General features: G+C 37.6%; 2 protein-coding genes across 2 annotated transcripts; one reads left to right on the top strand and one right to left on the bottom strand.

Moving 5' to 3' along the window:
* Positions 1-17,884: 17,884 nt before the first annotated feature.
* Positions 17,885-19,514, bottom strand: LOC126757952 (RCC1 domain-containing protein 1). Its single transcript, XM_050471893.1, has 5 exons — positions 19,415-19,514; positions 19,188-19,338; positions 18,586-19,120; positions 18,437-18,512; positions 17,885-18,380 (listed from the first exon to the last, which is right to left on the bottom strand). Exons 2-5 carry the CDS (start codon positions 19,261-19,263, stop codon positions 17,913-17,915), a joined length of 1,155 nt encoding a protein of 384 aa, XP_050327850.1. The 5' UTR covers positions 19,264-19,338; positions 19,415-19,514; the 3' UTR covers positions 17,885-17,912.
* Positions 19,515-19,635: 121 nt separating this feature from the next.
* LOC126757962 (ADP-ribosylation factor-like protein 3) lies at positions 19,636-22,237 on the top strand. The gene is made up of 5 exons (XM_050471906.1): positions 19,636-19,735; positions 21,016-21,144; positions 21,286-21,417; positions 21,523-21,759; positions 21,866-22,237. The coding sequence occupies exons 1-5, from the start codon at positions 19,733-19,735 to the stop codon at positions 21,902-21,904; spliced, it is 540 nt and encodes a 179-aa protein (XP_050327863.1). The 5' UTR covers positions 19,636-19,732; the 3' UTR covers positions 21,905-22,237.
* The last annotated feature ends 674 nt before the right edge of the window (positions 22,238-22,911 follow it).

The following is a 22,911-nucleotide window of genomic DNA, read 5'->3' as shown; positions in this document are numbered from 1 at the left end:
TATAAGGCTGTATAATATTAGATATTAGAGGAAATAAATTAAGGCCCTGTATAGGGTTTTGGACACGAGCACCACTCTACAAATATTTTTGAAATTCAAATTAAAATCAAAAGAATGGGTTTATCGAAACATACTGTGGGCAAAAAATAGTAAGACTTTTTAATATAGACTGGTATGACTGTCAGTGACATCTGTGCCAAATGTCACATCAAAATAATCAAACGCCTGTACAACTAACTACGTCCAGAACGGCCATCAACATCAAGTCCTCATCAACACGTCAATAAAATAAAGGAATTGGTGCTTGACAATCAACGATTAACAGTCAGAGATCTTACTGACATCGTTAGAATATCGGAAGGATCAGTGAATTTTAGAAGATCATTTGGTCCTAAGAAAAGCGAAATCATGAAAAGACAAAATTTTTTCAAAAAAAAGTCGTGTTAAAGTCGGTGAAACAATGCTTTCCGATTACCAGGAAGTTATGAAATGTATTTTTGCTGGAGATGAGTTTTAGATCTATACTTACGAGCCGGTAACAGACGACCAATCGGCCAAATATGGTGGCAAAGGTGAGCAAAATCGAAAAAACCACGTCAAAGCATGTCAAAAGTCAAGGTTTCGACAGTTTTCTTCGATTATCGAGGTGTGGTGTACTCCGTATTCCAAAATTGTCAACAATTAATATATATAATACATGAGTGTTAATCGTCCTTTACCCGAAGCTATTAGTAACAAGTAAGAAAGGGCTAAGTTCGAGTGCAACCGAACATTTTATACTCTTGCAACTTGCAGGAATCAAAGCCAGTGAAGTACCTTACGATGTAAAACGTCAACCAGAGAATCGGAATCTAAGCAATTTTATATACATTTATATACATCATATATAACTTATACACTGGCCTACATATATATTTGGCATAAGATTTGTTAGAAAAAATCATGATACATAGTCATTACACAAAAACAGCCGGATGTTCGAGCATATGGTTAATATATGGGGGCTAGGTCAAGTTTTCGTCCAATTTTAACCATTTTAGGCAAAATGATACACTGTTATGAGTAAAATACATTCTAAAGTTTTCATTGAGATAACTCAAATATTAGCCGACATATCCAGCATAAAGTCACCAGGAAGCTCGAAAATCTTTATATTGGGTATATGGAGGCTCAGGGAAGTATTGACCCGATTGCACCCATTTTGGATACACAAAATTACTACTGCAGGATAAGGATTGTGTCTGAATTTCCATTGCATTTCTCACACATTGACCGATATTTTAGATCAAAAGTCAACTATAGGTACTGGGTCCACATATTCGATACCTAGGGTCTGGAACAGTTTTTGTTGGATTTGAACAATTTTTTGTCATAAGGTGGCATACACTATTAGGAATAGTAAAAGAATGCCACGTTCCAAATTTTGTCGAAATCGGCAAGTCTTCTGGCGAATTTAGTTATTGAGTTATCCGCTTTTAGTAGTTTTGAGCAGTACCGTTATAGGGAGAGTGAGCAAGATTTTCACCCGATTTCATACATTTTCACACTACCTGTAGGAGTAGGTAGGAGGCGGGCTCACGCCCACTTTTTAAGAATTTTTTATCCACAGGTTACAGTTACAGTTACCAAGATCCAACCGTCGAGATATCTTTTAACTCAAGTTGCAGCTTGCACTGACGGACGGACAGTCAACCGGCTTTCAAACTTTTCTCGTCATCCTGATCATTTATATATAGTATATAACTCTATATCTATCTCGATAACTACAAGGTCTGTCGCAAAAGAAACAGAACTTTTTAAATATAACCATTTCTGGTGGCGCCACCTCTTGGTGGGTATATGAAATAAAAAGTTTGATCTCTTGTTGACATTTCGTAAAAATTTTAAGACAATTGGATAACTACAATCGATGTTATCGATCAAAAAGTGACAGCAGCTTTTGGTCATCGGCCGTAAAATGCATTTTGAACAAAGAACAAATATTAAATTTTGTTTTAAACTTGGGAAAACGTTTACTGAAACATTTCAAATGATGAAAAAAGTTTATGTCACCGAACATGATCATATTTTTCAAATACCGTATTTGTGTAAAGCCTCTCCCGTTGGTTTCTAATGTATATATTATGCATGAGTGGTTTAAGCGATTCCAAGAAGGTCGTGAGGACCTCTGTGGCGATCAGAAGTCGGTCGTCTTCAGAAGTCAAAAATAAAGACAATGCTGATTTGTTCTTACGTATTTCGAGGGTATTGTACACCGATAGTTTGTCCCACCTGGCCAAACGATTAATGCTGTGTTTTACCTTGGTGTTATGAAGCGTTAACCTTTTGTCACCATTCGTATACCAAGTTTCATTGCTCGACGATAATGCGCGTGACGTGTCATCGTCATCCTGATCACTTTGGTATATATAACCCTATATCTGACTCTTTTAGTTTTAGGACTTACAAACAACCGTTATGTGAACAAAACTATAATACTCTCTTTGGCAACTTTGTTGCGAGAGTATAAAAAGTTTATGGTGATCAGTGCCTCTCCCGTAGTAATTTGCATGAGTGGTTTAAGCGATTCCAAGAAGGTCGTGAGGACCTCTGTGACGATCAGAAGTCGGTCGTCTTCAGAAGTCAAAAAAAACTGATTTTTTGACAAAAAACTCCATATTAACCATTAATCACTCACCCTACTCACCTGATCTGGCACCCTGTGATTTTTACCTATTTGGGAAACTTCATTTGCCATGAAAGGACACTGGTTTCAGGACATTTCAGCTATCCAAAAGGCGACGACCGATATTCTCAAGAGCAATCCGAAAAATTACCTTAAACACTCATTTGAAATGCTAATTGACCGGGCTAAACGCTGTATCGAAGCACAAGGAAACTACTTTGAATAAAAAAATATAACTTTTGAAAAATATTAATTTTTTGTTGTTATCTTTTGCGACAGACCTTGTATAATACTCTGTAGCAACTGGTTGCAAGAGTATAAAAAGAGCCGACAACCCTTGGTTTTTTGCATCACGATAATGCATCGTCGCATACTGCAATGATTCTTCATGATTTTTTTTGCCAAATTTCCAACCAATATTGTACCGCAACTACCTTATTCGTCTGATAACTTCTGGCTATTCAGCAAACCCAAACTATTGCTCCGGAGAAACCGTTTTGAGCAAATTGAAGACATGAATCGCTACGCGCATTAAAGACTATTCCGGAAATTGACTTTAAAAACTGTTTCGAAGATTGGAAAAAATGTTGGCACAAGTGTACTGGAGCCAAGGGAAATTACTTTAAGGGGGACGACACAGATTTTGAAGAATAAATTAAGAATCTTATAATTATGAACAAAGTTTTTTTTATTTTTTGCTCATAGTAGTATGTCGTCACAAATATCAGCCATACATCAAGTATTCGCAGCGAACCAATAGAGAGGCTTTTATTTATATTTTAAATTTTACATAATGTATTTACCCAAGCGTTACGCAATTGTTATACAAACACACACATACACATGCATATAATTTGAGCTGCAAAAATTTATTGCCACACATTCATATGTCGTGTGTATAGCATACAAGTATCGACCATAAAAGCCTTCAACACCCTTCTATATACGATATGTATACTTGCTTACGCACTTTCCCAGGCCCAATACTCCCCTTATCCCCCTTACCGCACTCGCCCTGCCTTTGTTACGCGTCCTTTAACATTGTGGCAACGCGGTTTGTTTGGCCGCATTTCGTACTCATCGATGGCACGCATCAGGCGACTTGCCACCTACCAACGCTCATGCCGCCGCATATCGTTACTGGGGAAAATGGACAGTTCCGCGTGGCAGAGGGTGCAAATGCATGCGCGAAATTGCACTAATTTCGTTGTTGAGTTTGTTGTGCTGTTGTTGCAAAGTTACTTTTTTGTTGCATACTTAGTGGGGCACGTAGCCGAGGCAACACAAACGCACGCACCCAAACACAATGACACGAATACACACAAATATATTGCATTATGTAATATGTGTACGCAGCGGAGAGGGGGCAGTGCAATGCACTCTATTTGTAGGCATAGGTATTTTATTGTTTGCCCATAAATTTGTGCAAAATATATTGCGTGTGTGTGTGTAGGTATGTGTGTGGAAGTGCACCTTCGAGGCTCTTTTCACGCCACATTGGAAATTTTCCACAAGAACACCCTTTTGCGCAATTTTATGTCAATGCGTTTTTAGTAAACTCACACATATACACACACACACGCAGTTCTAGCTGCTTGCCACACGCACTTTTGTGCCACAATCCGCATTGCACGCAAACACACACACACACCGAAGCACTCAAACGCATTTTGCACACTTAAATAGCTGCTTTGTATATAAATATATAAATAAATAATGCGTAAATTGTTGTAATTTTAGAATGGGCTGATTTTTAAGAGCTTGCCACACACACATTTGTGTATGTATGCGCGCTTATTAGCGGAGTGCGGCATGCAAATTACCTTAAATTTTATTGACACTAAAAATATGGCTAACGCACTCACCGCAAATTACTTAATTTCATTTATGCATTACAACAACAGCAACAACAACAAGGTGTGCAGAAGTTTGAGCAGCGGACTACTTCATACAAAAATCCTTCGACACTTATTAATGTCGGAGATAAGTATATTTGCAATTTTCAACTATTTTAAGTCACGCAATTCGCCAACTAACGGTACAGTTCCATTTACGCACTCACACCCCGTCTACACCACCTTGCATTTGTATGCGTGTGTTGAATTAAATGCCAGCAGTTTGATTAAATTGATCCTTACATGTTTTGAATTTGAAATTTCTTGTGCACTCTGCTCATTTTATGGCTAATGTGCGAGTTCTTATTGATTTATTGACATAAAGTGTCGCTTCGAATTTCGTGTCTATGAAAAATTTTACTTCGACTTTAGACCTATACTAAATAATTGATTTGGTTTCATTCTTTTCATGGTTCGCTCTATGACTGTTTTAATTAATTGGATGTGAGCTATTCTGAATTCCGAGACTACGCAGTTTACCTATCAAGTTTCCGCCTCTTCGAAATCCCGACTAAATTCCCTCTTACTGCTTCTTTGCTAAACACAATATTCCTCCAGTCCTTTGCTGACCGCTTAGGAGGGTCTTTCCACTATCCACAGTGTTCCCCCAGTCCTTTGCTAAACTCCTAAGCGATCTTTACACTATCCACAATGTTCTCCCAGTCCTTTGCTGAACTCTAAGCGATCTTTACACTATACAAAGTGTTTCACCAATCATTTTTCTTTCTTTTTGCAAATTATCCCCAATTTAAAACACCAAGTATCACATCCCTTACTTAAAACCAGTGTTATACTTAGATTCTACAAATTATTCTCCTTCCAACATCGAGGAAGCATTTATTTTTCTTTTCCTTTATTAGCTGATGTCGCTAGTCAATTTTTAAACTCATCTTCCCAGCTTTTGCAATATTATCTATCGCCAACCCTCAAATATCAGTAAATTTTACTTACGGTCTCAATCTCGAACACTTCCAAGAACGACTTCATTATAATAGGTTGTCAAAAAAGTCTTGCGGTATTTTCGCTAGTTGGCGCTGAAAGTGCGTAGTTCTAGTTTTATTCGTCGCATCGGGTCATGCTATACCTTTTTGGAAAGCTCATTTCACGCGCTAACACGTGTTTGATTGATTGTCGTTTCTTTTAAGTCGTTCGTGAGTTATAACGTCGCAAACATGGAGCAAAATAAAGAGAAAATACGGCATATTTTACAGTACTACTACGACAAAGGCAAAAATGCATCTCAAGCCGTCAATAAAATTTGTGCAGTTTATGGACCCGATACAGTTTCCATTTCCACCGCACAATGATGGTTTCAACGTTTTCGTTCTGGTGTAGAGGTGGTCGAAGATGTGCCACGCTCCGGAAGGCCTGTCGTCGAAAATTGCGATAAAATCGCTGAATTGGTCGAAAGACACCAGCATAGTAGCAGCCGCGGCATCGGTCAAGAGCTGAACATGAGTCATCAAAAATTCATTTCAATTTCAATAAAAAAAAAATCAATAAAAATACCGCAAGACTTTTTTGACAACCCATTATGTTAACATTGCGACGCTTCCACTTCATATTGAAGGAGGATCATAATAAGGCTTTAATAGCAGACTCAGTCCAAAGTAAGTTTTCTTGGTTAGAAAGCAGATTCTATGTTGATGCTCACAGATTGACACAGAGCAACCTTGCAACAGGGTTGGATCGCTGAAAGATCCGCCAAGTTTATTACAGTAACTTAGAACTTATTAGTTATCACCATCTCTTTCTTTTACCACTTTTCTTCATAAACTACAGAAACAAAAACAAATAAGTGACCAGCTGAGCAATATTTGTATACGCTCGCTGTTTTACAGCTTTCTAAAAGGCAGAACCGGTTTGGTCTATATCCAATGTTCGTACGATCTTCTCCAACGTTGGATAAACGGAACGATGTGAAAATGAAATGGTCCGTATAAATTTAGCAAAGGTAAAACAATGTTAATCACTGATTAAAGTGATTGCAAAGTCAGTAAGTCGACTTGCGATTTGTCTGCAGTCTTTGTTGAGATCTAAGAGCATCAGAAGTCAGCACCTCTCTTTTCAGTAAGAAGGAGATTACACCACTCATTAAAAATTGTTGTCGTCCTCGGAGGTATGCCAAGTGAGCTCAAAGTTCTATCGATAGTTAAGATACGAGTATACATTTACATTACAATTTAACAGGAGAATATTTTTAGGATTGACCAAATATGATAGAAGACAAAATTACGCTAAGCTTTTACCGTTAGTAAGAGCACTACAAGTATGTCGTCGGCGTGTGACATCATTCTTAAGGAAGTTCTTAACCGGAGTTTCTGGCGAGTCGCTATCGTTGTGAGTGGCCTGGCGTTGTTCTGATGGAAGACATTTCCTCTCCTATTGGCAAAAGCTGGCCGATTCTGGGCGGATGCTTCCCTCAGACGGTCAAATTCTTAACAGTACAGGTCCGATTTAACAGTTTGTCAGGGGAGCATCTCATAGTTGGGAATTTTGTGCCAATCACACCAAATACAAAGGGAGGTTTTGCCTTCTGACTATCAATTCTGGCTTGGCACCATTTCGTCGGTTCATTTTCAGCGATCGATTTATTACAGTTGGCAAATGGAAATTTGGGCTATTACGTTTTCACATTAACTAGTGCCGTACCTAAACATCGGACATCATTTTGAATGCAGACTTATTTAAATAGTTTCAAAGGGTTTTTATGTAATGTTTAAAAAAAAAATTACTTTTTTTCTACACATTGAGTGTATCAGATTTTCCAATAGGAAAGATATGATTTCTAAGTGTCGTTTCGGCCATTTTTAATATGTCATGACCTGTATTTTTTATATTGTATTCAGTAATTTTTACAATTTCATCATGGAAAGATATAAGTAGAAACAACGTTTGCAACTTATTCAATTTTATTATCAAAATAATCGTTCTCCAAAATCTTACAAAATAATCTTCTCCGATAAAGCTCAGTGTTCCGGTAAATAAACAAAACTCTTGATTCTGATGCAAAGAGAATCCACAAATTATTCATGAACAATCATTTCATTCTCCTGGTTCCAACTAGACGGAGGTGCGTACCACACATCACGTGCAACAACCGACTTATTGCGAGAAAATTTTGGAGATTCAATTATTTCAAGAAATTGTGACTTTGATAGCCTCCAAGAAGTTTTGATTTAACACCATGGACTACTTCTTGTGGGGTTATGTGAAGTCATTGGTCTTTAGCAATAAACCAGACTTCCTTCAAGCTTCAAAAAGTCAATATTGAACGTGCTCTTCTTGACTTATGACTTCAATTAGTGGCAAAAGTACCCGGAAAATGAGTTCCTGCAAAAGAAGTCGTGGATTTGAATGATGTTATATTCAGAATTTAATTTTATCGATTGTACTTTGCATTAAATAAAGAAAATTTGTATTTCCTTAACAATTATTGTTTTTTTAAAGAAATCATATCACTCTTAGTGAAAACTCAGGTATTTGAGAATATTCTCCGAAAACTTGAAGTTAATCCAGTAAAAAGTTTTGAAAATATGTGCTTATTTGTAAGATTTTTTTTTTTTGCTTAGAGTAATCGGCTTCGAAAAGTTTAAAAGCTGTTTTCAGAGTCGATGGGGAAAATTTTTCCGTGAAAGTGATTTGAAATTTTCATGCGGAGCTTGTCAGATAATAATTATTTGTCAGATAATATTCAACTCATCTTAAACCCTCTTTACCGAATAAGTAAACAAAGTTAAGATTAAGTACGATAAATTGATGACGACCTTCAGCATGAAAAATGGATCACGAATAGGAACCTGGAATGTACGTTCATCTGAGGCCCTAAATTTTTTAAAGCACAAAAATTTGTTCAAAAAAAAAAAAACCTTTTTTTCTGGAAGTCGCAACTTTTATGAAATCAAAATTTTTTAATATTCCTTCGGTCAATGTCTTTACTCATCTATAATAATAATATGATGTCTTGGTCTTTGATTGCGAGAGAATCTTAAAGAAGAAAATATTTCCCGCCGTCCGACACCTTTTTCCGGAGGTCTTCCTAGAGATTGATTACGGGATCAAGTGAATCGAAAATTTTTCAAACTGAAGATCCGATTATTACAGTACTTCGAATTCTGTGAATATACATTTATAAAATATATTATACTAGAGGACCCGTCCACGCTTCATTGTGGCTAATAAGTACATAGATAATACTACTACTACCATCTATATGATTTCTATTAGTTGGATTATAACCATTAGTTAATGAGATATAGCATTTTTGTGAAGCAACTTGTGTTAGTTTACAAAAAAATGGATCATAAAGCATTTCGTGCGTTAATAAAGCATTACTTTTTGGGGGAAAATACTGTTGAATTCTGGCTCAAGGAAATCCACCGTTGAAAAGATATTTGCTAAGCTGGAAACCGGCGTAATGAGCACCGAGGACAATGATGCTCTAAAGTTCATAATCCAACAAAAACAACGAATAACTGATTCTGAGGAGTTTTTGAGCTCTTTAATCGTTATAAAACCGAACTGTTGCGTCGGTGTGTGACAATAGAAACATAGCTCCATCATTTCCCACTGGAGTCCAATCGACAGTCATTCTAGTGGACTGCACATGATGAAGCGGTTCTCATTCGTGGAAATACGAAAAAGTCGGCTTGAAAGGTTATGACATCAGTCTTTTGGGATGCACGTGGTATAATACATACTCAACGACTGATTACCGAGCCAGTTATAATCTTTTTCACTGAGTATTTGGTTGCAGTTCTTTTCTACTATTCCAAATACTTAACAATTGTATTATTTTTGAGGAGGAATCTGTTTAAAATTGTACGCATATATTCAAATGATTGCTACAAAAATGAATTTTGAATAAATGCTTATGATTTGAAATATAATTTTTGTATATATGAGTTGTATTAAATTTGGACATAAAGAGATAAAAAAAAAAGTATCCTACGTCCTTAACCTGGTTCTAAACTACCTCTCCACCAATTTGCAGCCAAATCGGTTCAGCCGTTCTTGAGTTATAAATGGTGTAACTAACACAACTTTCCTTTATATATATATAGATTAATTTATAAAATATAGTACCTCTTAAAAAATATTCACAAAAACGCGTTTTTTGACTTGCAAATGAGCATACTTATAATACCTTAAACAACGCGATATGAGGCTTACTAAAATCATCTAGTTCAAAAATAATGAATTTCTTCTTACAAGAGCTATTGTGTTATTTACAGTAACTTAAAATAATCATCTCTACCAAAAAATTAAATTAAATTTCGAAAATTTTGGCGCGAATATCTTTTACAATTTTCGACTTGTCTTAACTCAGATCGATGAACTCTATTAAGTTCAAGGACTAGTGTTTGTCAAATTTCGGAAAGGTCGTCCGAAATCAGTTCTTGTTCCGGAAACTATTGATGCTGTGCGCATACTGATGTTGTAAGATGCTCAAATGACCTATCGTGAGATTCAGACAACTATAGATAATGGTGGGACCAGCATACATTTAATATTGCATGGGCATTTGACTGTAAAAAAGATTTGTTCACATTCGATTCCACACAATTTGTCGATCGCTCAAAAAAAGAATCGTGTCCAATAAAAGTTTTTTTGGTAGCCGCTTTTTTTGGAGGAACGGGACATGTCATAACCACTAGAAAAGTAAATTCTGAGTGGTATACAACCAATTGTTGGCCATTTGACTTTCAAGAAATCATGAAAACCAACCACCGAAGTCGGATCACTCTTCACCGCAACAATGCGGGCTCTCACACCTTGACTGAAACAACTGCAATTTTGAACACTTAAAATGTTGATTTGATAAGTAATCCACCGTAAAGTTCTTATTGACACCGAATGACTTCTTTGACACCTGAAGTGGCTGTTGACGCGTTCAGAACGCATGATTTGAATATAGTACATATGTACATATGTACTTCAATCAGAGTGGCAAAAGTGCTTCGGCAATTGGTTCAAACAAATATACGTACAAGTAAATGGATCTTAATTTAGAATATTTTGAAAAAAATAAAGTGATTGGCGGTGATTAATATTTGTTTTTGTTCTCTTATCCCGAAGCATAACTTATGTATTATATTTACACATAATCACAAAAAATATTGCTGCTTATTAATAATTTATACCAAAAACTGGCATTGACTTACATTTTCACTTTCATTAGACTATGTACATACATATGTATGTACTTACATCTAATTATTAGATAATACGAATATATTAGCATGCCCATGAAAAAGTTGTATATAATCAATATAGTAATACATATGTACATATATCTTTATACTTACATATGTATAGTATACGATATAATTTGTACGAGTGCATTACTAAGTATATAAGATATAAGTAGTACTCTAATGTACATACATATGTATGTACTTATGTCCATGCAGCATGTTTCTATTGACAAAATTGTTACGCACGCATATATCAAAGCTTATTTACGTAGTATAATATATACATATGTACATATATATACTCTTAGAACCTAATATTTTATGTAATTTGATTTGCACATAATATACATACATACATATTTTGTTGAACTTTGACAAACAAAGCTTATTTCTAATAACCCACATGAGTATATACATAATACATACATAGTTTGTATATGAATATGTGTGCACCTAAAACAAAATCCATGCCAAATCAGTTTAGAATGCAAAACAAAAGCATTAACGAGTACATAAAATGCAAATTTGCAATAATAATGCGCATATGCACCTACACACATACATACTTACATGTATATACATGTATGCACATGTACAAACAAGCGCATGCACGAAAATTGCATCAACTAAAAGGTAAACACAAATGAAGCCACGAACATTGCCTATCGGCAGCCAACCATTCGGCCACTCAGCCACCAAGCCACTCCGTTAGGCAGCCGCCAGCCACCAGCCATGCCAGGCAGCTGAGTAAGCCAAATAAATGATTCTAACATCACAATGACCATGAACTAAATTCCAAAGTCAATTGGAATTTTTCGGTTTAGGCTTGGATGCGCGTCGCAGCCGTCGTCACAGTCAACGTCGACGTATGCTGCGGCGTTCTTGCGAATTTTGTGAATGAATTTGCGCGCAGCCACAACAACAAAACCACAAATGAAATTTACAATCATCAGTGGCACACACACACATACATATATCTCTGTATATATGTACATACATATATACAAAACTCATTGATAGGCAGCAAATTATGTGTGCAAGTATGTTTGTGTGCATGTGGTGCAGCATGCATGTGGCTGCATTGGCAAAGCACCGCTGGCATTAGCGCTAAGCTCCATCTAATTCGTTTATGCAACTGCAACCATGCAGTCACGCGCGTTTGCTTATGTGTGTGTGTGTGGGTGGGTGGAAACAGCAGGAGCTGCTGCAATTGCCTGCAGGCGACTAGTTGACCGTCGAATGTCGGCTGCACACAGCCTCGTGTTGCCTGTTGCACGTTGCACATTACCAATTGCCGGTATCGCACATGTGGCATTGTTATGCTATCATTTCGCCTTCGCCTTTCCGTGTTGTTGTTGTGGTTTTGAGTTGCTTTTGCAAATTTTCATATTGTCGTGCATCTGCATTTCGGCATCGGCGAAGGCCGGTCTGTCTGGACTGCAGCTCATGGTGGTTAACAGCAAATGTCTGTATGTGTATGTATTTATGCTTATTTCGGTTTATTAGACCTGGTTGCAGTGGTCTGGGCGCATGTCGGTTGAATGAAAGCGAAAGTGCTGCACGACACGAGCAACATAAAACGGTTTAACTGTAAAGTGGTGGCTAAGCCACTGAAAGGTCAATCTGATACTGTTTAGTAGAGAATGTGGAATTTTAATTCAAGGACATACATAAGTGAATATTTCAAGGCTATATTTGTAATACTATTTTTATTTTTTTGAGAGAAAATTGAAATAATTTAACGTACGACCGAAAGCTTGCTTGTATTGGGTAGTCGAAAAAGTATTTTCGTATTTTCTCAATTGATATACATTGCTACGACTGCATATTATATATTTCTATCAAATACCGATAGGTAACCGACGAAAATCCCGATGTCAGCTACACATTCATCAAGTGCTCTAAAGTGATTTCGGCTGGATTTTCGGCTATAGTGCACTGAATGTTGTCCTCGAGCTTCTCGAGTATTGCAGGTTGATAAGCGCAAACTTTGATTTAACAAACCACCAGAAAAAATAATCTAGAGAAGTTAAATGACATCAGCGTTTCTCGTCGCCAAACTTTGAGTTGCAATGTGTCCATTTCACACGTGAAACATGATTGTCGTGCATCTTAATTTTAAATTTCGGCATCGACCCGTGAAAGCGAATCGACACACACCACCTCTTCGTCGATTTCAAAGCTGCTTTCGACAGCACGAAAGCTCATGGTGACGTTGAAACAGCAAAATGTCTGTATGTGTATGTATTTATGCTTCGTGCGACTTTTTCAACCTGCTTTTGAGAAAATTTCGAGCCGCAGAACTAAATTATCTTCTATAAGAGACCTGGTTGCATGATATTGATGTCATGGGCTGCTTTCTCATGTCGGAAAAGGAAGCAAAAGAAATTAAATGAAAGACGAAAGTGTCTGCACGACACGAGCAACATAAAACGGTTTAACTGTAACTCTTGCCAACAGTGTTACTTCGTGAGCTAAAGCAAAGTCTGAAAACAAAACCAAACTCTATAAGTCAGGTATAGGGTGCAATCTGATACTGTTTACGTTAGAGAATGTTCTGCGAAAGATTTATGGTCCTTTGCGCGTTAGCCACGGCGAATACCGCAATCGATAATTCCAGGACATATGTTGTCCGGATGGACGAAGTGAAGCAAAGGAAGAGGATATTTCAAGGCTATATTTGTAATACTATTTTTAACTTTTTGTAGAGAAAATTTAAATAATTTAACGCAAATTGAACGACTAAGTGTGTTGCTATGTCATCTTTGAACGTGTTTTGCGCGAACAGCTCTTAGAGGCGCCACCGGAGAACATGAATTTGCCAAATAATCTTGGACGATTTCTAAGCATTGCACCAAAATGGCACGTGGAATGATGAAATGGTAAACCTTACTGAACACACTGACAAAATTTGACACAAATCGGTAAACAAAAAATGGCCGCCGCAAGCTGTCAAAATCACGTCATCCCTATTGGTAAACGCTGTATATTAATTCCTTATGCTTTTTCAATTTGTCCGCCGAAAAAAATATTCAGATTCGGACGAGTAAATGAAGTTTGCTTACCGTTCGTCTTCGCCTTCTTATACATACATATATTATACTAATGAATGGAATATACTATCTGCTCATCAGACCCGGACTGACAAAAAAAAAAACCTTTTCTTCTATTTTAATGCAAATATTTATTATCGCCTTCAAAATAAGGTCGTGAGCCAATACAAGCATGTCTACTCTTAATCCAATCCAACCACCAAAATATATTGAGTCGTTCCATAAGAGACTTCCTCTATCTCTCTGATGCCAACCCGGCGCTGTTTCTTTCATCGTCATTAACAAAGGTGGATGGACGAATCACATAAGGCAAATATTCGATGACCTCGCGATCTTCACTAAACGCTTTGTGCCATACTTATATTCGTGATAAAGCAGATTCCCCAAAACACTTCTGCAATATTTTCAAATTTTCACGCAAAATTGTTGTTAAATCTTTTTCCATGGAAGTCGCCAAGTATGATTTTGACATTGCGGCGGGGGCAGCTCTCATAGATGCTCTCCAAGCGCTCATAGAAGACATCTTTGGTCACATCATCTTTCTCTTCCGTCGAGGCGTGAGGCCAAACCAGCAATATGTTGAAGAACTTCGCTTTGATGCGGATTGTAGTTAGACGTTTATCCACCGAGGTGAATGCCAGGACTCGGCGACGGAGTCTCTCTCCCATCACGAGTCCCACACCAAATTGGCACTCCTTTATATGACCACTGTAGTAAATGCCACAAGGACGTACTCATCTCAGTTCTTGTCCCGTCCATCGCACTTCTTGAACAGCGCAAAACCATGGAAAGGGATGATTCGCCTTCTCACTTTAGCTCGCCTTCAAACCGATGTTCTTTGGCTACCCAGAGGATACTTGGTCTAAGACCGGAAGTCGAGAGCTGCTTGAGCCATATGTAAAATAATCTTTTACAGCCACTCCCAATGGATGAGGCTCACAGAACTTTTCTCACTTGAATTAATTCGACCATTGAACTTACTATAATTTTGACTTCAATCCATGGCTTTTGTAGTAAACGTCATTGGAAATATCAGTGGCGGAAATTTCATTCTTACTGCATTAGAAACATTTTAGAAGACTAATACATTCTCCGGGAGGTTGCTATTTGAGTCCGAGAGATCAATTGAAAGAAATAGGTTAAGCTAGTAGGAATATAGGTTAAGCTCTCTGCTTGCCTTTTAAGTATAAATGGAGTATCACTGCATCTTGCACGCCTTGACGGAACTTAAAGGAACTGCATTCCCGCCTGCCACAGAGCGAGTCCCTCGTCTATATACATATGTATATATAAATCGTCGAGACAAGCTATGGAAACTTTTTAAGATTCTTCAAGACAACAGTACAAACCCCGAAAAAATTGTTCAGAATCGGACAGTTATAGCATATACATAACTGCCATACTAAAATACCGATAATCAACCAATCGATATTCAACACTTTTACCGACTCCCTCTCAGTGAGTGGCGTACTTGGTTTCAAACCAACACCCACTCGAGACGAAGAGCTCGAGTTGCCGCGAGAATCGAGAGTGACCCTTGCGCAGCTTCGTTCCCAATACTGTTACAGATTAAAAACAAATATACTTGTATGTCCAGCGTGCAACGAATCCCCGCATGACACTAACTACCTCTTTGAATGCCCATCTACCCTACACATCTGACACCCCTCTGCCTATGGTGCGACCGCGGCGAACTGCACGTTTCCTGATCTGTCTTTGGATGACCTCGATGACAACTTACCTGAACTTTACAATCCTAACGGGGTCAACGTAACCGTTACAACAACAACAGCAACCGATAATCAAGTTCCGAAGTTAACGTTTGTAAAAAAGTCGGAAAGCCTAACCAGCACTGAAGAAACTCATTTGGAGCCAACTTATTACGAGGTGTTAGCCGAGTTATCAACAGCGCGCCAGTCGTTTCTCCTTCCTGCTTTGTGACGCCAATTGGAGATTCCAAGCGAAGCCTGGTACTTCTCCACCTGCTTTTTCCCCGACGGGTACTACGTTGAAAGCTTTCAGAACTGGAGTGATTTTGTACATTCGGACGACATGACCTAGCCAGCGTAGCTGCTGTCTTTTAATTCGCTGAACTATGTCAATGTCGTCGTATATCTCATACAGCTTATCGTTCCATCGAATGCGGTATTCGTCGTGGCCAATGCGCAAAGGACCATAAATCTTCCGCAGAACCTTTCTCTCGAAAATTCGTAACGTCGACTCATCAGATGTTGTCATCGTTCATGTCTCTGCCCCAGAGGCTAGTAGTGGGTGCGACGACTGTTTGGAGATATTTCGTCTTGACCTCGTTCACCACTAGAGCCATTTGCTTCGCTTCCTTATCCATTCTGGAAAAAGCAAAACTAACGGCGCGGTTGTTGAGGTCAATGATATCGATGTCATTAATGCGTTTGCCATGGTCGTAATCAAAAGAGATGTTTCTTTTCAAAGGCTGTTGGTAATTTTTCATTGGGAAAGTTTTTTACGTGGCGGGTCCCAAACCCAGCGCACAACGCTGTGGAGGGAATGTTTCGCCTTCTCACTTTCTCGCCTTCAAACAGATGTTTTTGGCTACCCAGGGGAGACTTGGTCTAGGACCAGAAGTCGTGAGCTGTTTGAGCCATATGTAAAAGAATCGTTTCTGGCCACTCCCAAGCGATCATGGGGATCAGAGAACTTTCCTCACTTGCGTGAACTTCTACACATGACTCCATTCTCCAGAGTTTAAAAGGTTCTGTAGTATGAAATTCACTTATATATTATTAACAAGTATTGAAACCCTCCTCCACAGATACAAACTAATGTCGGAAATGCTTCGATATTTAATTTTCGTATGCAAATCAATCCTCAACTCTAAACAAATGCATATGTGCATATGTATGTATGTACAAACAATATTCCTACCAACCAGGGAAAGTTCGGTTAAACTCCATGCAACTAAAACAAAAACAGCTTTAAGCCACTTAACAGCTATTAGTGTAACAACAACAAATTTGTAGTAAAATTTCGAGTTCGACACTGTCGCAGCAACGCAAAGCGTATGGAAAATTTGATAATTTTGCAAACTTCATCCTTGCACCACAAAAACAACAACCAACCGAGTAATGCAACTACCATTTGAAAAGGTCAACAAATGCAACAACAAACAACACCGTTCTAACTGACTGCTGCTGTGGCGTCAAATGTGCATTAGTTGCTGTTTTTGTTGTTGTTAGTAAAGTGTTTGAGCTGCAGTTGCCGAAAAGTTTTAAACTGTTTGCAAAATGTGCCAAAACCACAGTAACGGTTTCCACTTATTCTCTCTTGATTACATTCACTTCTCTATTTTGTGGCATGAAGTTGGCGTGTTTTTGGTTTTGATAGGAATTTGGGTAGTGATATCATTAGAATTTAAATACTTTTGTTTTTGTTGCACTAATATGATCTGTTTTTGTACATTAGAGAGGTTAATATTTGAAATGATTACTTGACTGTAGCAGGAAGGTGGGGTATTTAATGGCAGTTGAGGCTTTCAAGCGGGAGTGAGTTGATGTTGAAACTAAAAATATGCAATTAAAATGTGAAATTGTTTCTAGTTTATCACATACTTGAAATCAAACATTATTTTGTTGTTGGAAACATTGAAAAGGGTGTAAGACTAGATTTGTTACAGCTGTTAGTATCTCCAAATGCATGGTCCGAATTACCGCCGGCTACTCAAGTAGCAACAAATGCAATTTGTAGTTAATATGCCGAGCACAATATATCATTAAAATAGCAAAGCGCACAGTTGCAATCATTTTATGCCCAATAAAGCAATTAAAATAGCTGAATAATTACGAATTTAATTATTACTTGTTGCTATAAATATTTTATATTACTATGAAACAAGCATTAATCACTAACTGTAACTTTTTCTATGTATGTATGTAGGTATGACTACACTATTTTACAACGAATTCACTAATTGTTGCTTAGACATTCTATTTTTACATGAAAGCAATCATTCCAGATTAATTAACTGCTATCAATTCTAGTAATCTGCACAAACATTCCGAAAATAATTATAGAAAATATTCACAACTTTAACCAAAATATGATTCAACACTTCACTATTTATTCGTCAGCTCTTCCTAAAAATAACGGTACACCATGCGCCGCACACTACTCGCACATTTCTCAAGCTATTTTCTTCACAATTCATATGCTCAAATTCATCACAGTATTCCACTTTACGCCCTAAACCGAGCTGTCCATGCGCATTCCAGCCAGTTGCATAGAACGCACCGCAATTCTTTTGCAACAGCGTATGGCGTGCGCCTGCATATGCACGCAGAGGTACGCATTCCTCGCCCATATCTTCCAAGGTGTCATCACTTGCTACACTAACTTTCTTTCGAAGGCATTTACACTCGGGCAGCTCGACTATTTGCGGCAAGGTAAACACTGTTGGTTGTTTAAGGTCACCACTGGATGTTGGTTTGAACATGCGGATGCCCAGTTGGCCATTTGAGTTGAAACCCCAAGCGTAGAGATCACCAAAGGCAGAAATAGCCGCGCTATGCCAACCACCGGCCGCTATACAATTTATCTGCAAGGAGAGTAAATTAGTACTTTTAAGAAATGTAACTTCCACAGTATGCATACCTTAATGCCAGCGAGCGCTTCTATCAGCACGGGTGTCTCTTCGACGCGTAGCACATCGTGTCCCAATTGTCCTCGACTACAAAAAATATAAACATAATTTGTTTATTATTTTGAATTCTCCGAAAAATATTTTTACAAAGTTCACTCACAATCCATTACCCCAACTGTAAACATCACCATTGGCGCTGAGTAAGAGCGCATGTTCAAATCCACATTGTAGTTGTTTCACCCGAAAATGTTTCGGAAATTGATGAATTTTACTCGGCACGCTATAAACAGCATTTGTCTCGCTAATCGCGACATTGATGTTGGAACCACACGCAATATGTGTAATATGAATACGCGCTGTTTGCGCCGAAGTGGACTTCAGTTCGCCGAAAATATTTCGTTTCTGTGACAAAGCTTCCACTTCGGCCTCGAGCGTAACCTCTTGCAGCTGGGCATCGTTCTCAGCGCGTACTTTGTACAATTTGCCATTTTCGCACAAAACAAGACAGAATCTATCACAAGCGGCCAATTGTACTATGCTCTCTGAAATCTCTAAACTTAATGTTGAATTTGGTGTACCAGACAAAAAGCCACGTAGCATAAGCTGTTTTTCTGTAGCATAGGCAGTGTAGCTCCAACTGATTGCGACATGCAAAATACTTTGTTCGCCGGTCATTGACTTTTCCAATGAGATACCTATAAAACATATAAAATTTCCATATTACAAGCCCAAATGCACCCTAAAAAATGAGTATTTACGCACCTGTAAACGCGTTTCCGCTTCGCTGACCATCAACGGCAAACTGACCGAAGCCATTGAAGCCACTAAAAGCAAGCATTGGTATAACGTTGTAATATATAAAAAATTCTCTCTCCAAAGTAGTTGATGACGCTTACACATGTTCACTTGTATGCTAAAAAATACCAAAAACAATCGCTAAACAAATATCATCGCGAAGATTCGTAACACAGTCATAATAAATAGAGCACCATTGTATCTATGTCCGCTACCGTTGCCTCGTCACCTCCCGGATGTTACTAATTCACAAGCTTTGCCGCTGTCGTTGCTACTAGCATTACATGAACAGACCTATCTGCCTTCTATATATTCGGCTGTCACAGATAATGAATGGTATGGTGGATCTGATGTTAGCCCTCTCAGTTAGTCAGTTAGTATACTTTCATTTGCCGTTAGTGGTGGTTATGTTTCTGTTTATATAATCCACGCTCGTGCATCAATAAATAAAGTTCAAACGCCAATTAAACTACAAATACAGAAATAATAGTGTCACTGCATCTTCTCAAGAAATGGCAAGTACTAAAATATATGTAGATTTGTGTGAATATTGCAAGCATACCGTGCATTAAAGTGTTTTCCTTGTAAAATTCAATATTGGAAATTGTGAAATCGTTAACGAATTTTTAATAGTTGTTTGTTTATTTCGGTACCGTTGTCATGGAAACAAAACAATTTCCCTGAGCGGAAAATTCAGCAACGCGCTTTAAAAATTTTCTATTTACATTTTGATCAGCTGTTTGCGGCTGTCAAAGTAAATGCATTCCACATGGTTTGAACTGTAAGTGGACTGCAAGTGTGGTAGCTGTGGAATGGCGTGGTGAAATGTGTGGACATAGCGGAAATCAAGTTAAAATCCGTTATAAGTATGGTGTGTTATTGATTTACGCCAATGTGAGAGAAGGAATATAATTTATAGTAGTATAAATTATTAGAAATGTGAATGAATTGTGGTGAGGTGTTGATTATACATTTGATTTTATTTGCTATATGTTATTTTATGACTGTAAATAGTTATCAAACACCAGCGAATAAAAGTAACGATAAGAAATGGGAAATACCACAGTTTCGATTGCTTATAACACACATCCACTTGTTAGTCAGAAAAAACGTGTACTTTGGTGAAATTTTTAGGAGCATTTTTATTTACTAAATAAATAAATAAAAATAATGTAGATTGATCTCGTAGCTGATATTCATAAAAAAGTGTCGGTATTACAGTAGATGAATAATGATCAACTAGTCAAAATTCGGATATTTAAGAAAATGGACGCTTCGCAGTCGTTTTTCGTGAGAAAATTACATTCATAAAGGCTTAAAAATCGAAATTATTATCGAAAATCGGATTTTTTAGATTAAGTGACGAATGTATCTAGAAGGTCGTGTGAAAATCTCAAATCGGTCGGGCTCAACCTTTCCCAAGAAGCTTTCCTCATTGATTCTGAAAACAGCTTTTCGGGAAAAAACACGAAAGTTTTTGTTGCCAATTACACTAAGTAATTTTTTTTAAGATAAACCCTCAAATTGTCGGATCCACTTCAAATTTTCGGAGAATATTTTCTCAAATATGTACAATCAATATATGTATAAGTGATTATTTGAAACCGGTAGGTGGATAGAACGCCTTAATTGTCGTTTCAAAGTAGTTTGCTGTTATCGGCATACAAAAATATACATACATACATATATATTTTATAATTATAATATTTTTATTTAGCAAACATTAAGCTTCTCAACTGCTCATTACTAATCTAACACGCATTCAATTGTTCTATATTAATCAACGCCGCTGCAGGGTTTACTATCATTACTGCGCAAACTGCGTCCCAGCCCCGACAAAGAAGCTAGAATACTGTTACTTGGCCTAGATAATGCTGGCAAGACGACAATTTTAAAGCAATTGGCATCTGAAGATATTGCAACGGTAAATTTTCCACCAACCAACCATTCGACAAGCACTTCTTTCACCGAAACTAGCACAACAACCATAAATACCATTTTATTGCATTAATGATTGTTATTCGATTCGCATGTAAAAGCGTATGTATGTATATAATTGCCACAGGTCACACCAACCGCCGGTTTCAACATAAAATCCGTGGCGGCCGATGGTTTCAAGCTCAATGTCTGGGATATTGGTGGCCAGTGGAAAATACGGCCTTACTGGAAAAACTACTTTGCGAACACGGACGTATTGGTAAATATACAAAAATAACATGTTGCAAGTGCAACACAACTAGGAAATCGCAAAAATATATAAATACAACGTCACTACTTCTTTTTCGTCTCATTCTCTACACAGATTTATGTAATTGATTGTACAGATCGCGAACGTTTATCCGAAACTAACCGTGAGCTTTTCGAATTGCTTATGGACAATCGCTTGAAGCAGGTGCCGTTGTTGGTGTTCGCCAACAAACAGGATTTACCGAATGCCATGACCGCCTCTGAGGTAGCCGAAGCGGCGCAATTGGTGCGTTTAGAGGAGCGCACCTGGCAGATAGTCGGCTGCTCAGCCGTCGATGGCACGGGCATCAAAGTAAGTGGCAATGCAAAAAGTATAAAAGCAGCATATTCAATGTTTTTTTTCCTTTTTTTTTGTTTTTGCATTATTTTTGTTTTTGCTTTACTTCTTCGCTGTGCAGGAGGGCATGGATTGGGTGTGCAAGAACATGAAGAAATGAAGAAGTTTATGCAGTTTCTCAATTGTAAGTGCTATCAAATCGCTTTTAAGCTACAACCACAACAACAACAGCAAGTTAAAGCAAACAATGGCAATCGCATTACACTTGTTGTAGTTCCTCTACGCATGTAAATTTAAAGTATTATTACTAATTAGTTGATAATTTTAATAGTTAGGTTACCTATATTTGGTTTATAAACACTCAACTCTCAACAGTTTATGTGAGTCATAAACAAATAAATAAACAAAAATGCTAAACTCAAGTACCACAATCAGTTATGTAAACAAAATTTCCTAATCGTGTTAATAAAACGCAATACAATTACTAGGAAATGACTACCATTTTTTTAATTAACGCTCAAAGAGTATCTAGTTCTCGGATGTGTGCAACTACTTTAGGTTTATTTGATTGTAATTTATTACTATATATTTCATAATAATTTTTATCGCTGTGTTTTGAGTATGTTAGTATAATTTATTAAGTCTCGGAGCGGAATATAATAACTTTGTTCACCTAAGTATTGTTAGGTTAGGTCAGCCATCGAACTGAGCCAAAGATGGCACTTGAAATACTATATGCGTCCTTTGCGAAGCCATAAAAATATCTATTCCAGCTCGGTGGGTTATCTGAAAGTGTGATACAGTGTGCGGAACAATCACGAAGGAAGCGTTGAATTGTTTTCACCTCATTTTCTTGCATACAGCTCCTACAGCTGAAGTCCAGCAAGATTCTCAACCTTACAGCGTAAACGCCTATAGGGTATTAGTGTAATAGAAACCCCGCAACTAGGGAGCGACTTGCCTTACCGATAGCAGAGAACTTACTATGCAATCTTGGGTGCAGGAACCAAGCTCCCACGATTCCTAGCGGTCTAGTAGTAGAACACACGAGCAAAGGGGAGCAAAAGGGTTGTTTGTAACATCTAAAATTTATCGTGTTAGTTATAGTTTTATATATCTACATATATGTCCATGCAGACGATATATGTCAAGTTTCAATTCCATCAG

The sequence above is a fragment of the Bactrocera neohumeralis genome, chromosome 2 (assembly GCF_024586455.1).
Source record: "Bactrocera neohumeralis isolate Rockhampton chromosome 2, APGP_CSIRO_Bneo_wtdbg2-racon-allhic-juicebox.fasta_v2, whole genome shotgun sequence".
In the NCBI taxonomy this organism is placed as follows: Eukaryota; Metazoa; Arthropoda; class Insecta; order Diptera; family Tephritidae; genus Bactrocera; species Bactrocera neohumeralis.
Note: the sequence above shows the minus strand (reverse complement) of the source record. Positions and strands in the feature narration are given on the sequence as shown.

Bases quoted from the DNA above. Each gene is read 5' to 3' on its own strand.
- LOC126757952 (XM_050471893.1), bottom strand. From the start codon at position 19,263: ATGCTTGCTTTTAGTGGCTTCAATGGCTTCGGTCAGTTTGCCGTTGAT. The intron at 19,121-19,187 runs GTGCGTAAATAC...TATGTTTTATAG, and splicing joins AAGCGGAAACGCGTTTACAG to GTATCTCATTGGAAAAGTCA. The intron at 18,381-18,436 runs GTATGCATACTG...CTCTCCTTGCAG, and splicing joins AAGCGCTCGCTGGCATTAAG to ATAAATTGTATAGCGGCCGG.
- LOC126757962 (XM_050471906.1), top strand. The intron at 21,145-21,285 runs GTAAATTTTCCA...TAATTGCCACAG, and splicing joins CATCTGAAGATATTGCAACG to GTCACACCAACCGCCGGTTT. The intron at 21,418-21,522 runs GTAAATATACAA...TTCTCTACACAG, and splicing joins TTGCGAACACGGACGTATTG to ATTTATGTAATTGATTGTAC.